Source organism: Oxyura jamaicensis, chromosome 3, assembly GCF_011077185.1.
Source record: "Oxyura jamaicensis isolate SHBP4307 breed ruddy duck chromosome 3, BPBGC_Ojam_1.0, whole genome shotgun sequence".
Classification (NCBI taxonomy): domain Eukaryota; kingdom Metazoa; phylum Chordata; class Aves; order Anseriformes; family Anatidae; genus Oxyura; species Oxyura jamaicensis.
The window spans coordinates 49,693,815-49,710,351 of record NC_048895.1 but is presented as its reverse complement, the minus strand read 5'-3'; the positions used below and the strand labels follow the sequence as shown (position 1 = coordinate 49,710,351).

The 16,537-nt window shown below is 33.3% G+C and overlaps 1 protein-coding gene across 2 annotated transcripts in view; it reads right to left on the bottom strand.

Annotated features, from left to right (window-relative positions):
* Nucleotides 1–16,537, bottom strand: part of ADGB (androglobin) — a 113,816-nt gene that overhangs the window by 82,236 nt on the left and 15,043 nt on the right. Inside the window, exons 3-10 of one of the 2 annotated variants that reach the window (XM_035321928.1) lie at nucleotides 15,181–15,309; nucleotides 13,430–13,522; nucleotides 9,329–9,400; nucleotides 8,564–8,752; nucleotides 7,935–8,074; nucleotides 5,540–5,626; nucleotides 4,043–4,245; nucleotides 2,163–2,291 (exon numbers count right to left, since the gene is read on the bottom strand). In XM_035321928.1, coding sequence (XP_035177819.1) covers nucleotides 2,163–2,291; nucleotides 4,043–4,245; nucleotides 5,540–5,626; nucleotides 7,935–8,074; nucleotides 8,564–8,752; nucleotides 9,329–9,400; nucleotides 13,430–13,522; nucleotides 15,181–15,309 — 1,042 coding nt within the window. Of the gene's footprint in view, nucleotides 1–2,162; nucleotides 2,292–4,042; nucleotides 4,246–5,539; nucleotides 5,627–6,146; nucleotides 6,298–7,934; nucleotides 8,075–8,563; nucleotides 8,753–9,328; nucleotides 9,401–13,429; nucleotides 13,523–15,180; nucleotides 15,310–16,537 lie in introns of those variants that run through there. The other variant, XM_035321929.1, reaches the window with a different exon arrangement.

The window sequence follows — 16,537 nt, the reverse complement described above, 5'->3', positions numbered from 1 at the left end:
AGTTTTATGGTGCTGGAAATTAAGTACTTTTCAAGAAACTGACCTTAAAAAAATAAAAAATTAAAATTAAAATTAAAAGGCCTGCTGCATTGAGTAAAGACACTGATTTCTAAGAACAATTCAGAAACATTTTGCAGCTGCTGCCTCTAGAGTCTGACTTTAAGCCTAGACTTTTAGTTATTTTACTTCATGCACAAAAATAGTTCTACTGTCCTGGGCCACTCTTTGCAGGATATCTGTTTCATATAGCCTACAAGTTTTTTTTTTTCTTGTGGCTACAGCCTCATAGGGACTATAATTCAGTCCAGTACTATTTCAAATTACGTTTTGAATTACATTTTTTTTTTTATTTGCAGTTTGTTTATCTCAGGTTTTATCTCTATTTTAAGCCTTCTGACTTTACAATCTGCACATATAATACTATTCAAATTCTTAGTAAGTTCAGTAGTGAAATATACACTTTTGATTCTTTTCCAGAACTCTTTTCTGATACTTTTTTTTTTTTTTTGCTTTGGCAATGTCTGAAAAAAAACACACTTTTTAATACTGCTTTTAAAAGGCACATGTGAAAGTTGTCAGGATGTTAAATTTTTAATAAAGTTATGTTACACATCTCTTAATCCCATTGATGTTGATTAAACAACCTCATTCAGGAAAATAACATTTTGCTAACTTTAACAGAGGTTAACAAAGGTTAAGAATATTTCTTGGCTTTAGAATGCATGCATTTCATCTTCCATTTATGAAACAGATCTAGGATAAAAGAGTTCTTTGATCTGTCACATTTTAGCCCCAAGCTAGTAATCTTTCTAAATAACTTCTTTGCACGTCACTAAGGGTCTTTAAGAAAACAGAATACACTTTGCTTTAAATGGCAGAAGAAAGACCAAAATGTCATGTGGTTTCCTCATATGTAAATACAAAATATGATGATTTTTGATGCCCTTTCACAGATTTTGTACAATTTCCAGAATTCATTACTTCTGTTTCTCCCTTGTTTTATTTTCCCACAACATGGTTGAGTGAAATGCCTCATCTCCTATTCCACAACTACTACGATTTTTTAAAAAAAGCCGTTAGTCCAAGTTTTGTTTGCAAACTTATTAACTGTTCACAATTAATTTCAGAATTTATTTCTCTTTAGCTCCTTTACTAGTATATAGTGTAGGAAATCAAGTGAATATGGTACATACTCATTGATGAAAAATAATATTGGAATGATACAAGTCAAAATGATTTAAATGTACAATTTTAACTGGGATTTAAATGAGGAAGCAAGAAACTGATATACATAATAAGAAACAGATTTTCATTCTTTTTGTACTTTTTTACTTTGTATGGGATAACCTTAAAGAAAGTTGTCCCATTGACACTCACCTGCTGATTTTCAACTACATAATATTCCAGTTAATAAATATGTTTCCTTCTGCTAGCTGTATGGGTATGCTATATATTTGCAGATATAAACAATTACAAAAGTCAGCTTAATATACATTTATGAAGAATTTTATATTTTATGTAAATAAATATGACACAAAATATATTTTGGTAAAAAATATTTAAATTTTAATGCACAAAGCAAGAACTTTCTTAATTTTTAAGGTACCATAGATGTATTGATATAAAAAAAATCCATCAATCAAAACATATTTCCAGGAAAAAGGAAAAAAAATTATTAAACAAATAATTCATACAGTAAATTCAAATGACTGTTACTGGCCACCCTGCTCTTCAACAAGGAACATTCCTCCTTTATCCAATTTCAATATACTGAATAAAGTAGATATTGCAAATAAGTTACTACAGAAGAGTAATATTATTATAATTTTTAATAAAAAACGCAATTTATATCTAGAACAAACCTTGGTCCTACATGACTGGCCAGCAACTTCCAAATGTTCAGTGTAGATTTGCTTTTTATTTCAACATCAAATACAAATTTCTGCAATATTATTCTTAATATTTTTAATTATTCTTAATAATTTATAGGATTTAAATATGTTAGAAGGACTTCAGTCTTTAATACAGCCTGTAAATAATCACTTTAAAAAAAAAAAAAAAGTATATTTAATCGTTCCCCAAATAAATTAGAGAATTAAAAAAAAAATATCTTTCATTTACATATATCTTCCATTTAGTTTTTAAAGTTTAATAGCACTTACTCTCAGCTAAGACTTGAGGAGAACCCTGGATTTCTGCCAGCATTTGTGAAGACTGAATTGCTGACTTGTTTTTTTCTTTTTCTCCATCTTTGTTTTTCTTCTTCCCAGTTTCTTTCTGTTCTGCTTTTTCTGTTAAGTAAAACAAAGATGAGATTTTCTTTTTTTTTTTTTTTTCTGATAAAATATTTCAGCCTTAAAGTCTAATACTGTGTAAATGCTTTAATAACATTTTAGCTACATTAAAAAACAAACAAAACTATTCAAAGTTGAAGAGGAATTGAGGTATGATTAAGAGATATGTCATTCAGTTTAAAAAAAAAAAAAAAAAAAGCAATAAAAAGAAAAAAAAATACTTTCTTTCTTAAGATTTAAATGTAGACTTATTGAAAAAACCAGGAAGGCTTCAGTTACACCTTCCAGTCAGTGTACAACTCTCACTTCCCCACTATATTGCTTGGAATTGCTAAAGTCCTGGCACTGTGTCAAACAGTTTCTTCACATCCCTGATCCCATGTATCAGTAGTTTCCAAAACAATCTAACACAGACTTGGCCTAAGTTCCCAGTGGACTCAACAACATATGGGAGCTACAACATATGGGAGCAACAGACATTTCAATTTTATTGTATTTTTTTTATAACTTTTATTTTTTTATTATTAAAAAAGAAACCCCTTCTATCACTTTTTTCCTGAGAAATTATTAAATTGTTGTAGGCAACAATAAATAAATAAATAAAATAATTGAATAATTAAAACAAACAAAAAAAAACCACACATAACCAGGAAAGAAAATGCAAAGTTTGGGAAGAAATATTAGCAACGTTTTATGTGATAAAAAAAATTTTATTGGAAGCATCGAGAGGAAGCATCATAAAAGAAGATACTGTCAGAATCACTTATACAATCACAAGGCGTAAAAACATCTTCCAGAGCCAGAACCTTCTCTCTTAGATTACAGAAAAATACATTTATAATTTAAAAAAAATCCCAAAATTTTAATGGAGCTTCAGAACACAACTTGGAGCCTCAGAGTTGGAAGATTATAGAGCTTCACTATAGTACTGTGCTTCCCTGATTCTTAGTTGTTTCAGTTACTAACAATTCCTTAAGCTTAGGCCGGATTAAGTTTACACCATTTTGGGGGAATAAATTACAGCACCCTGTTGGATGAGTATCAGTGTTGTTCCCAGTGGCTGTGCCCTCGTGCATGCCCATTCCTAATTCTGAAATATCTTCTACATTGGTGGGCAAGACATAAGATGATAGAAAGAGTGCCTGTGAGTCCCTGAGCTAAGTCTCTTCAAATATTTCTATAATACTTTTGACATTGGAATTATTATTTGAGCTTCAAAGTTGAGGAATGCATTTTTTAACAAATATGTTTCTAAGCCTAGGTTTCTTCATTTAAATGTAAATAAGATTAGCAGTTCTTGAAGAAAATTAATACTTAGTAGCATAAACAGAAAAGTTACAGCAAATAAAAATGCAGACAGACATTATATTACGTACATGTCAGTACACTCTAGAGGTAATCACTCTTGGTAACATCTGTTATGAATTGTACACTTTCTGAATGGTCAGAACAGAGCTGACCCAGTTGCCTTTGGGCAAACTAAACTCTCTAATTGTTATCCCTCTGCATGGAACCACTCTTCAGAGGAATGACTAACAGAGCTGAAGAACTTGCTGCCAGAAAATGAAGCCTGGTTTTCATGAAAGAAGTGTCTAATACTGCTTCTAACGAGGTCCACAGTTAAATATTCAGTGAAGCAAGAAACCTGCAGACTTGCCTGAGGTATAACAAAGATAGATGAATTCGAAGGCAGACTTTATGCTAACTTTACTAATGCTACAAAGATAACACTACCTACAACTACAGACCTTTGCCAAATTTCTCTGCTTTCTCAGGTTTATCTGGCTGTTTATTCACAGATGAAACTTCATTTTTTAACTCTGACACTTTGGTCTCTTTACATTTTGTATATGTCCGAGGATTATCAAGTCCTGAAGTTTCCTCATTTGTCAACTTGAATTCTGGCAAAATCTCTTTCAAAAAGTCCCAGACTTTGTTCAAGTATCCAGGCCTTAAAAAACAAACACATGTACATATCAATGATAATGGTATTTGCGATAAAATAAGAATGCGTGATACTCAATTAAACAACACTATAATACAACTGACAGTCCAACTCTCTGGAAAAATGACTGGGTTATTTTAGTAAATAAAACACACTTGCTTGACTTTCTGAAGTAGTCAAGAGAAAACAAGCAAACAACCAAGCAAGTAACATGGTTTGTTAAGAGACAGATCCATAAAGAAAGAGAAAAGCAAACAATTAAGTCATTCTTTCCTCGAGCTTTTTTATAGATAAAAGCTGTGGCAGGAAAATTTGTCGACCACTTTGCAACTACCCCGTATAATTAATCGATTCTAGCACTGTACATTAAAAACCTCTTCTTGAAGGTAGTTTCAAAAAGGATTTCCCTAGCTGTTTCAACACCAGGAGTTCTATGCCTCTGCCCCTGATTCCACCAGCTACAACAGAGTTTTCATAGGACTTGACAGTTCCTGCTGCGCTGTTTCTTCACAGAAAGTCAATGATTCCTGAAATAATCTAAAACTGAATTAATATTCATGGCCATGAGTAAGTTTAATGCAAGCCAATTGCATGAAACTTTCTTTTTACAATAAAATAATTATACAAAAAAAAAAAAAAAAAAACAATGGAATGGACTTAACACATAGGAAACAAGAAAAAATATTATAGGTTGGAATTTTATTTTGGGGAATAAAAGCATAACAACTGTTCCAATTTAAAATATGAAAAACACTTCACCAGCTGAAGCTGATTACTTCCAAATTCATGTAATATGTTTTCTATAGTACATTCTAATATAATAATACTAATGATACTAATATACATAAAAGTTATTAGTAATACTGCCCCACATTTTATATCTGCATTCTAGAACAGACTTCTCTAGCTCTGATTTCATGACAGGGTTCAATATTAAATCAAAATAAATTAATTTGAAGAACAATCATCAGCAGTTTAATGTGATAAATAGCTTTACAATCAACTGCATGACCTACAAATAAAAACACACAAAAAAATTGCTTTTCTTGAAGGCAAGTTCTAGAGTTAAAACCGAAATTTTGAATTCTAGAATTAAAATTGAAGAATTTAGAATTTCGAATTCTAGAATTTAATTCGAATTAAATTCGAATTAAATTTGAAATTTCGAAGTCCTAGAATTAAAACCGAAAATTCACGAAAACTGATGCTGAAGGACTTGCATGACTCAGATTTATTTTACATTATGCTTTATAGAAGTAAATATTTAACATTATGCAAAATGTTTAACAGAAGAACTTACTGGAGAGGAATAACTTCTGGTATCCATCCAGTCAGTGCATGTAGAACTGTAACGTCCTCGAGCTCTCTTTTTCCATTTTCATGCATACTGTAAGACAAAAACAACTATTACACACAAATATAACATAACCAGCTCACCAAATTCTGTAGTCTACATTGCTTTCTATAGAAGCAGCTCAAGGCCCAAACAGAAAATAAGAGTGCTGAAAAATAAGTTTTTAATGGCAATTTTAGTTTTCCAATCCATAGCTGACTACTAGTCTAAAAATTCAAGTTTGCTACTGTGCCTTGGCATCATGCCCATCATATTAGAGTTCCCACTTGTACAAAAGCAGTTGCAGTATGGTTAGCAAGCATACTATGTATACTTGTATGCAGTAGAGTCTCTTTTTGCAGGGTTAGAGATGTGGGTTTGAAATTCCACCCATGAATTTGAATCTAGAACTTCTCTTTCCTGAACAGCTGCTCTGACTCCCAGATTATTATTAACAGTTGGCTGTATTTCCAGTGTACCACAGTCAACTCTCTCACACGGATATAGTTTCCTACTCTCTGGAAAGAATTCTGTAAGAAGATCCTGAAAGGACCAAGGCTAAAAGTGCCAGCACCTGGTCATTCTTGTGCTCTGGAGAAATGTTGGATTTCAAACACTCTCCTGCAAACAGAGTTTACAGGCAGCTATAGGCAATTCCCTGGTCAACGTGGAAGTACTTTAGATCACTCTTCTGACAAAAGCGACTGTTGATATAACCAGAACAGGAAGGCTTGACTATCCAGCTAAGTATTTGAATTATTTTCTGAAGTTTAATCATTTAAACACCTGGTGGTCATCGTTCATCTCATAGGAACCTGTGGCCCTAATTGCCAATTGGTTGTACCATGGGCCAATTTCCAGGTCACTTTTTTGCAAGTGGATCACCATACAGCCCACAACAGCAGCACTAAAAGCAAAAGTGTCAGAAGTAGCTTATAATACTCTATTTTCCATACTGCATTTTAAAAGCTTTATTTCTTTTAGGTCAAGCATCTCTAAATAATATGTTGCTTTTCTAATAAATGCTGCAAAACATTCTGCAAGCTTTATATATATATATAATTATATCATATATTCATATCTATAATATTTACTTTTGTTACCTTTTAAAATAAAAGCTCTTATATCTCATATTTGAATTTGTACATTTTGTCATTTGAAAGAATATATAACATTAATGTATTAAAAATATACCTAATCAAAAGAAATACCTAGCAAAGAAAAGAAAAAACCTAGTACACACTGTAAGTAATTGAACTCCTATAACACTTAGGGGTCTGATAAATCTTAAACATAAGGTATAATACACAAGACCTGGCCCTCTAAATATACTCTTCATAAAAATGCACAAAAAATAAAGACTGTAATTTATATGGTACTTCATGATGAAAAACATCACTCCACTGCTTTCCCTCTTTATTCTAGTCAAAATTATAAGGATCATTTTGAATTAAGTAGAGTATAATTTTAAGAATTTTAAATTACACTGAAGTACTTTTAAACACCTTTATTTTTCCAAAGCATATTTTCCTGTCTTATGACAGGAAATGACCTTGTGTGCCTCTTTCCTCTTCTACATTCTGTTTCCACTGTGAGTCTATTTTCTTTTAAAGGTGATCTGGAGCAAAAAAGCCCATTAGAATGCATTGCTGCTCCTCTTCAGCTGGGGGAATGGGATTTTCTTTCCTGTCTTTGAAAACAGGATCCCCTTTTGCCTGACCCGGAGGGGGGCAAATATTCTATCTCTGCAGTCCTTTATCTCTTTCACTTTGAAAGTATGTGACAGTCCCAATAGAACAACCATCAAGGACACTAAAGATTACCATCTTCAGTCCTCTTGGATCAGACTCCATTATATTGTGTTCTCTTCCAATTTGTAAAGGCATTTTCTAGAAACTTATTTTAATTCTAAAGTTAACTAGTAGCTGGATGTATCAAAAGCATTTTATTTTTTTTCTACTGTATTTCTTATAAATATGCAATATATTAATCGTCCATACCATCTGAAGCACCACTTTGTTAAAATGTCTTGGATATTGCCATTTGGCAGAAAACCACATGTGAAGCCTTTTGGAATAATGGCAAAGAAATAAAGCTGATAGGGAGGTAACTTTTTTTTTTTTTTTTTCCCCAAAGTTTTAGGTGCATGAATGCACAAACACGTTTAAAAAGGAAAACTCTTCCTTCCTTATCCACAGAGGCCCTTGTTTTACTGATTTACTGTGTCAGCATTGGTAAAAGTGTATATTTCTCATTATAAAACTTTTAGTAAAATACATTTTCCACATATACTAAAACATTTATTTTTTCAAATTCCATGTGACTTCACAAAATAAACTGCAAGTGAGCTGACTAAACATACCTAGTATTTGCCAGCTTAATGATAGCTTTGGACAGCAACATTGGCCAAAGTTCAACTTGACAGGTTGTAGCTGGTAGTAACAAATTATCTTCTTCATTGAAAGGCATAGTATCATCCACAGTGATCTTTCTCCAGCACCCCTATGGTGGAAGGGAAAACAAACAAACAAACAAAAAAAAAAACGGAGTTTGTGGGCTGGAAATGGAACATGCATGAAAGAGTTCTTTCTATGTTCTCCCAAGAATCCAATTCTACTGCATATTGATTTACATGATAGATAGCTTTAAAACAAGTATTCATATAACATCTAAGAAGCACTGAAACAGTAGTCATATCATTTTAATCTTTTTTTTTTTTTTTTTTTTTTTTCCAGAGATTAATCAAACTGCAGCTATTCTACTTAACCTGTAAAAATAATTTTGTCTTATCAAGTGACAACTGTGTTATATTAGGTTCTGTGTTGCATAAAAATCACATGCACTGTACAAGGAATTTTCATTAATATACATCAGCAATTTGCCAACACATTTTTTTAATGTCTTTTCAGTAATTATAAATACTTTTCCTAACCATTAAAATTTGCCATGTTAGCTGCACAAAAGTTTAGATTGCTGAAGGTAAATACTCACCATCCAATAAAGTTTCACTATGTATTTGCCATAGCTATTGTATAGAGGCATGTGTCCCTTAGTAGCTTTACATAAGGCATAAATATGTTCCCATGGTTTCCAAAATACCATGGATGTTCCATTAGTTAAGTCCTTTCCATTATACATCCTCCAGATTGCACAAATTTCACTTATAATCCATCTCATCATCTGAAAAGAAGCAGAAATATGTAAAAAAAAAAAATTACTCACATATTCTAATAAAATAAAATCAAGTTATATTACAATGGTGAAAGAATAAAATAGCTCCTGTTTTAAGGGAAGAAGTGACATAAAAGCTATGGTTCATGAATAAATAAATAAATAAATAAAAATAGAAATCACCAGCACAATTTTACTTAAAATTAAGTCTATCTACAATAACACAAAACTTTATGAAAATAGGTAAAAACATTATAGAAATTATGCTATTCATCATTTACCAAATAAAAATGGGTATATGTGTTTTCAAATTATAACAAATTTTTAACATGTGAAATACAAGTTTTAACTAATAATGCTTTAGAGCGTGTGCTTTTCTAACATACAGATTATAGATGTATGCTACAGTTTTAGAAGCATTACCAGACTTTATTACAATGGTTTATATGAATAAGAATAAGGATAACTTTTTACTACACCAAACTTGAACTAAAAGAAATTGGTGGTTCTGGGGACAGCAAAGATTTAAAAGAGATGAGAAGAAGAAATAAATAAAGAAACAGACATTCACACATTTCTACCTACCTCACTACAAAATAAATGCTCATTTGCTAAAAAAAGATCACATGAGTTTTCATTTTTGACCACCACAGGAATCTAGGAGAAAGTAAATCAGTTAAAAGTCCATAGATAAATTACCAGGAAAAAGCTGAGATGAACAGTAGTATTTAACGGTAGTGACATACAAAAACTAGATGTTTTGCAAGCATTTGTTCGGTATTTGCAAACTCAAGATTGTCGGTTTACAAATCTTTTACCTGACTTGGTATTTCTTAAGTGTCAAAATACAGACATTCGGAATTCAAAGGAATCATTATTCTTACTAGAAGATTTAAAAAATACCAAATGAAATAAATACATAAGTATATAAATAGAAATTTCCTCAAATTTTTCATACTATTAGCAGTTCTGCACTTAAATAGCGATTATAACATTGTTTCATATCTTGTGATTTCCTTGGCCTTCCACCAGGGTTCAAAGGATCTTTTAGAAGTATGGTTTGCTTGTTTTTTTAACATCTTACTGAATGCTAAGAGTTTGTCCAGCTTTGATACTGCAAGGGGCAATAAAGTACCATCAAAGAATAGAAAACAAATTTGCCTAAGATTGCTTTTCTTCATAGGTGCAGTCTCAAATTAATTAGATCAAAGTTCGAAAAGGATTTTCCCTCTGGCCAGGCTGACAGGTGTCTGGCATCTTTCTTTTCTGATTCCCTTACTGCATGCATTTGGCCTAGTATCAGAACTCAATTTCCTCTGCCACTTTATCTATTACTCTCAGTGCCTGTGACACACAATAGTTTAGCAATTTGAGAATGGAAATATTTTAGTCTAACTAAATTAATTAGTTGATTAGAGCAATACAAGGATGAATTCCATGTGACATGCAATAGCCTAGATTACATAATTTATTAGCCTTTTCTGGTCTTATATTCTATGATAAAGGAACTCCATAAGAAAAGCTTGCATTTATGTTTAACAGAATGATTTCAAATACATTATCATACAGAAACTGCAACATAATTATTTTCAAGTCAATTATATCAAAAGCTATTACAAATAATTTCCCAATATATTTTAAATATACAAAATGCAATATATTTTTGAAATATACTTTAGTTCTATAAAACAGCAACCTGAAAGACCATCTATGCTCCCAGCTCTTTAACTGCAAAGACTCTCTACAAGAGGTTGTAAAGATAATTCACAAAGACCCAAGTTATCAACTTAAAAATGATTTACTTTGCAAACATACTTTATTGATCTTTATTTACTTTCTCTTTTCTCTACTGTCAAGACATTATAAAGAAAATGGTTAATGAAAAAATTTTATACTTCATATATTTTGTATACTTAACACTAAATAACTAAATAAATTGTTGTCATTTATTAATCACAAGATATTTATGTGTTTCCACGTATGACATTGTTGTGAGCAATTAAGGCAGGAAATTAAAATATATCAGGTTTCCATAGTCATCATTCATTATGTGGTCACAGTTATCTTTAGGATAATCTACCTAAAAGCAGTGTGCAAGAAGAACTTCAGTTTAAAAGAGTGAGGGTTAGAACAAGATGGCTAAACCAATTCAAGGATTTGCTGTTGTTAAAAGGAATTGTCCTATGTTGTCCCTTATTTTTCCTTGTTTAGAGATGGACTTTTACCCCCAATTGGTTGTTTCAGTCCTTTAACCCAACAGACAATAATACATTTCTTTCTGCCCCCCCCCCCCCCCTTCCCCCCCCACACCCCCTTTTTTGTGTGCATGTTGGCATGTTGGTGGGGTGGGGGGGGATAATGACTGAGTTTTCTGCTTCTTCTGTAGCAAGCTGACTGGCTCATCAAAACTGGATGTCTAAAACATTAGACAGAGGACCACTTTACCAAAACTTAGTTATTTTTTCTCCTAATAGTAACACGTGCTTTCATGAGTTATAATTACATAATATAAATGCAGATATTTTTTAAGCAATGATATTCATGTCTGAATTCAGTCTTGGTAACACCAGTAAAAATTTAAGCATCAGTCAGTATGAACACTGACTCTATTAAACCTTTAGACAGAGGAAATTCTTCATTGTAATGGTAGTGAGGCACTGGCAGAGGTTGCCCAGAGAAGCTGTGCATGCCCCATCCCTGGAGGTGTTCAAGGCCATGTTGGATGGGGCCTTGGCCAATCTGATCTAGTGGGCAGCACCCCTGCCTATGGAAGGGGGAGTAGAGTTAGATGACCTCTAAGGTCCCTTCCATCCCGAGCCATTCTATGATTCTACGATTAACTACATTACATAATTTTGATGACTATCATTGCATACAGAGTCCACTTTCTTTTTGTAAGCAGTTTAGAAGTAATAGGATTGTAATTTATCAAACTAAGTATCTCTGTGTCTCTCATCACTTAGTGGTTACAGCTTCTTTCCTTAACACACAAAATAGCTTTATTTACTCTATTTCTAGTTACTTATAGATTAGGCAGTAACATATATCATCTTAATAGTATTTCATCAACTGAGATTAGCATTAATATTGAATAATTTACAATATTCCTAGTAATCATAACTACTTGATCTAAAATATGTTGTACTAAAACAACAAGCACCAAAGTTTTAATCAGGTCTTAAAGAAAGTAATTTCTTTCTTCACAGTGCTCTAAAGATAGTCTAAAAGCTATTTTTAATACAGATACATATTTCCATGGCTTTCTGGGCTGCCAGCTCTCCTGCCCTCATCTTTCAGATCCCTCTACTCAGTTTATGTATGTTGGCAGAATTTCTCATCCAATCTTTTGGTCTTGTCAATTACTCCCCTGAGTTCTCCTCCCATTCTTCCATTAAAAATGAATCTTGGAGCTGCTTAGTGTTTAGCTAATAAGAAATAAAACTGACAAGCTGACAAAAGGAAAACTGACAAGACTAAAAAAAAAAAAAAGTTTTAATGGTGGTCACACTGTTAAAAACTTCAGCATTTAATCTAAGGAAAAAAAAAGTTTAAAACTTAAGATTAGCAACAGCACTGAAGAACACTCCAACCTTTAAAATGGTAGGCTGCTTATTTACTTTGCAATTCATTTTAAAAAGAAAGTGAAGAAGAGCTTTGCACAATTTTAAAATGTTATGTTTACCTTCCAGACAAGTACTGTCAAAGATGTGGACATGTTCTGAATGCATACTGGAGAAATGCAATATTTAAGGTGGGAGAGTGAGAAAAAGTACTGTATTTCTGGTAAAGCTAGTCCATAGTTTCAGGACAGATATTTACTTCATATGTCTGCTCAAGATGCCTTAGCTGGAACAAAGGGAACTTGATTTGCCATAACACTGATTTTTAAAAGTGAGAAAACAGAAACATGAAGAAAAACAGGAGGACATCTCTCTCACCAGGTGTCTTCTAAATGAACATGGAGGGAAAAAAAGCAGAGCAGAGTTGGAAGGGTACGCTACCATGATGTCTTGCACCAGGAGGTGCTGGTGCACTCAGACTCTGTAAAGTTTCATTTAACCTATTTATTAGAGTTAACACTATAAAGGAGGTGATTAAGATGATTTTAAAGTCCCTCCCAACCCAAGCCATTCTATGATTCTATGATGAGAAGGTGTGCAGCAGCAAACAGGCCTCTTCTCCATCCACAGCACACTGTGCAGACCCCCCCTGTAGAATGGGTTACCCCATTTTGGTTTTATTGACCTATTATAGCATTTTAGCTGTTATAGGACTTTCTTACAAGCTCTGTTCATCACTTCTACAGTCAAACAGAAAGGATGTTCGCCTTAGAACTTCTTGCCCTTTTAGATAAAGGCAAGGACATGCAGGTGGCCAGTAACAAGAGGGAGCTGCCTGCCAGCTCCTCTGTTGCAATGTGCTGATTGAGCTAGTCCTACAGCCCAATGCAGACCATGCTGTGCTTATGGCACAGTGCAGCAGAGGCCAGGGCCCATTCAGGTTAACCACTGTACAGATCACCATCTCCTGGGAGCACAACAGTTTCCTGGTCAGGATTACTATGCATGACCATGTGAATTTAAAACTATACAAATACTTCGACCTGTTGAAATAATTTCCTCTACTTACTTGTGAGGTAGTAGCTGCGTAGCATTTTTTTCCACTATGATCTCGCTTGTTACTTACCTTATTTGTTAAAAACTCTTGTGGCCGTTTCCACGAATGCACTTTTAAGGATGTTGGCAATTTTATTTTTCCTTCAGGATCATCAAAGACATGCTATGTAAAAAACACATAAACAGAAAAGGAACACTTTTAAAACTAATTATACTGTTGTATCTTTCACAATATTTAAAATAATTCATTATTCACATGATAATTCACTTAAGGGTAAGAATAACATAAAAAGGTACTAATAGTTACTATAACTCTGAACTAAAACAGTGCGAAGTTCAAACTGAGAATTCAGCAAAAAAGCTGATTATGTTGTTCAGAGACAGCTATGTGGTCTGCACTATCTAACCTGGTCTATATGAAATGTTTCCCCTCTTTCCCACCATTGAGAAAAATCTCCCCAAAACCTGTGTAAGGTTTTAACAGACACCTTTCTACCAAGTTATTTCTAAGTACTTTTCTAACTCACTATTTCTCAAGTTTTTTTTTTTTGTTTGTTTGTTTTTGGTTTTGTTTTTAATTTAAGACTGAAATTAAATTCTTAAAGCAATATTTACATACCAACAAAGCAGACTCCAAGCATATAAAACTGCAATAGAAATCAAACAGAGCTATAGTTATACAGCATCAAGGATTAGCCCGTTGAAGGAAGGGCCTCATATACTGTTCAAATTTCCATTTCCAAAGTGATACTTATTCTCTGTATAAACAGAAGGCATCAGGATATACAATACCTGTTTAATTAATAGCACTGTGTAGAATGAGGCTCTTATACTCCTTGTATTGACTGAGAAACTAATTATTTACGTGGCTAGTGCATTCTACTTGTGTCTGGATTTTTAAAGAAGTTTCAGGCATATTATCCTTTTCTGTGTGTTTCATAGCCCATACTATGTACTATTGATCTTCTACAGACCAACTGAAGAGTTTCTGGGGTGGAAAAACTATGATGTTTTAAGTACTCACTGATTAAAGAAAGGTGAAAGAAAATATATCTCAAAACCATAAATATATATATATATATATATATATATATATATATATATAAACCCAAACCAAAATCCCCCAAACAGCATTTCCCACATTTTTCCTTGCTTGCTTCATTGAGTAAGTTCCTTCAACATACCAATCTGCAACAAACTATTTAAAGTACACAAAGGAAACAAAATCAGTTTGAAGGAGAATTAAAAATCTAGATGAGACTCAAACATGGTTCCAAAGTTGGAAAGACTGAGGATTTATTTCCTGCATGCGGTAGGTGCTTTACTTTATCCATCACCTCAAACTGTTCTCTGCACTCCAGAACTGCAGACAGTGTTTCACATGTCCACAAACTGAGGCATGCAGAAGAAAAGAGATCAACTTGCAGTTTTTCCCCATAAAAACATTACAAAAATGGATACATCAAGCTTTTTTTGCCCCCAGAAACTGCAAAGAGATTGCTCCAGCCTGTTTGGACAGTTTGGCTTCTTCCCAGATCCCCAGTTTTAATTATGTTATAAAATAGATCTGGGGGTTTGGGGTTTTTTAAATTATTAATGTGCTAATAGCACACACTTATGTTAACAGATGCAACAATGAAACAATGCACAATGTATTTAGTTTATGCATTTAATTCAGTAGGGAACTGTTTAATTTAATGAAAAAATATAGTTGGAAATTGATATAATTATCAATGACAATTATTTTGCATTATTGGGAAATTAAAGAGGTACAAACACCAACACGGTACAAAAAATGCATTTGTGTCACACTTAACTTACTGAAATAGGACTTTTTCCAGATTTTTCTTTCTCTTTTCCAACTTTTCCTGCATCCCATTTTTCTGCATTGATGTCAGCTTCATTCCATTCTGGCCAAATAGGAAATCTTGAATTACCTACTTGATACGTCCTGGGAAACAACCAGAGAAATGAATAAAAATGAACAGAATATAATGCAAGCATAGTAGAAAGATTTTTAACAAATATTCATTTTTTAATGTAATGTAATAAAACTAGTGTTAGTAATTACAATACTTTTTGTCACTAAGATAAGCAAAATGGCTTTATTGGGTATAAATCAACACAAATATTTCATATGAGGAATTCTGTAGAAGTAAATGGGGCAGCTGAAGCACAAAAACAGAATGCTAGGGCACAGTTTCCTCCCTCTTCCTTTTCTACGCTTCAAGCCATATCATTCTCCTTCCTTTCCAATACGAGTCTTAGCCTTCATAGCCCAATTCAACTCATCCAACAGAAGCCTTTCACCTTTTTAAGAGATTTCATTTTTGTTTGCCAGTCTTACTCACTTTAACTAACTCAAAGGAGTTTGCTATGGATAAAAGAGATATGGCGGAATGTATCTGGGGAATAGGATTACCACCTCTAGCACACTCACTACACTCTTTCTGGGATTCACAGCTCTGGCAAAAAAGTCTGCTGAGACTGCAGTGTTTTTCACCAGGACTAACACACAAAGGGTACAGAGCTACCAGCTAACACTTGTAGCATCTGTGCACATTGTTTTTCCAGTGCATATGAAGGGCTGAAAAACAGAACTAGCTAGATTGAGAATATAGCAGCTCCTTCCCCTTAACTACCTAACTTAAAAGCAGATAAAGTATGCACAGGTCACATCTAAATTATATTTTCCAGCAGCCACAGGGAACAAACTGCACATGTTGTCCACTCAAAAGAACAAAGGAAGAATCTGCAGGGACCTGAGAAGCAACATGACACTGAAAACAGAACAAAAGGAAAACACAGCACAAAAGGGTTTAAATAAATCTTGCTGCAGAAAAAGCACATCTACTTCAACTATTTGGATAAAAAGGACTTAGGTCAAAATCTCTCTTTGGTACTCAGCAGTATCCTACAGCAGAAATACAATATTATAATGAGACTTTTGTACAACTGGAGCCTTAAAAATACACTTGCATGACACTTCCATTTCATTATGTACATCAGCTATAAAAAGCTAAAGATATTGCAATTTTATCTTCTCTTTTCTTATACCAAACACTTCTTTTTTCCCTTCCCTTCCCTTCCCTTCCCGTCCCGTCCCGGCCCTTCCCGTCGAGAAACAGAAGTCCTACAAAAGTGTCCAGGAGATATGGTAGAAAACAGTGCTTTGGGC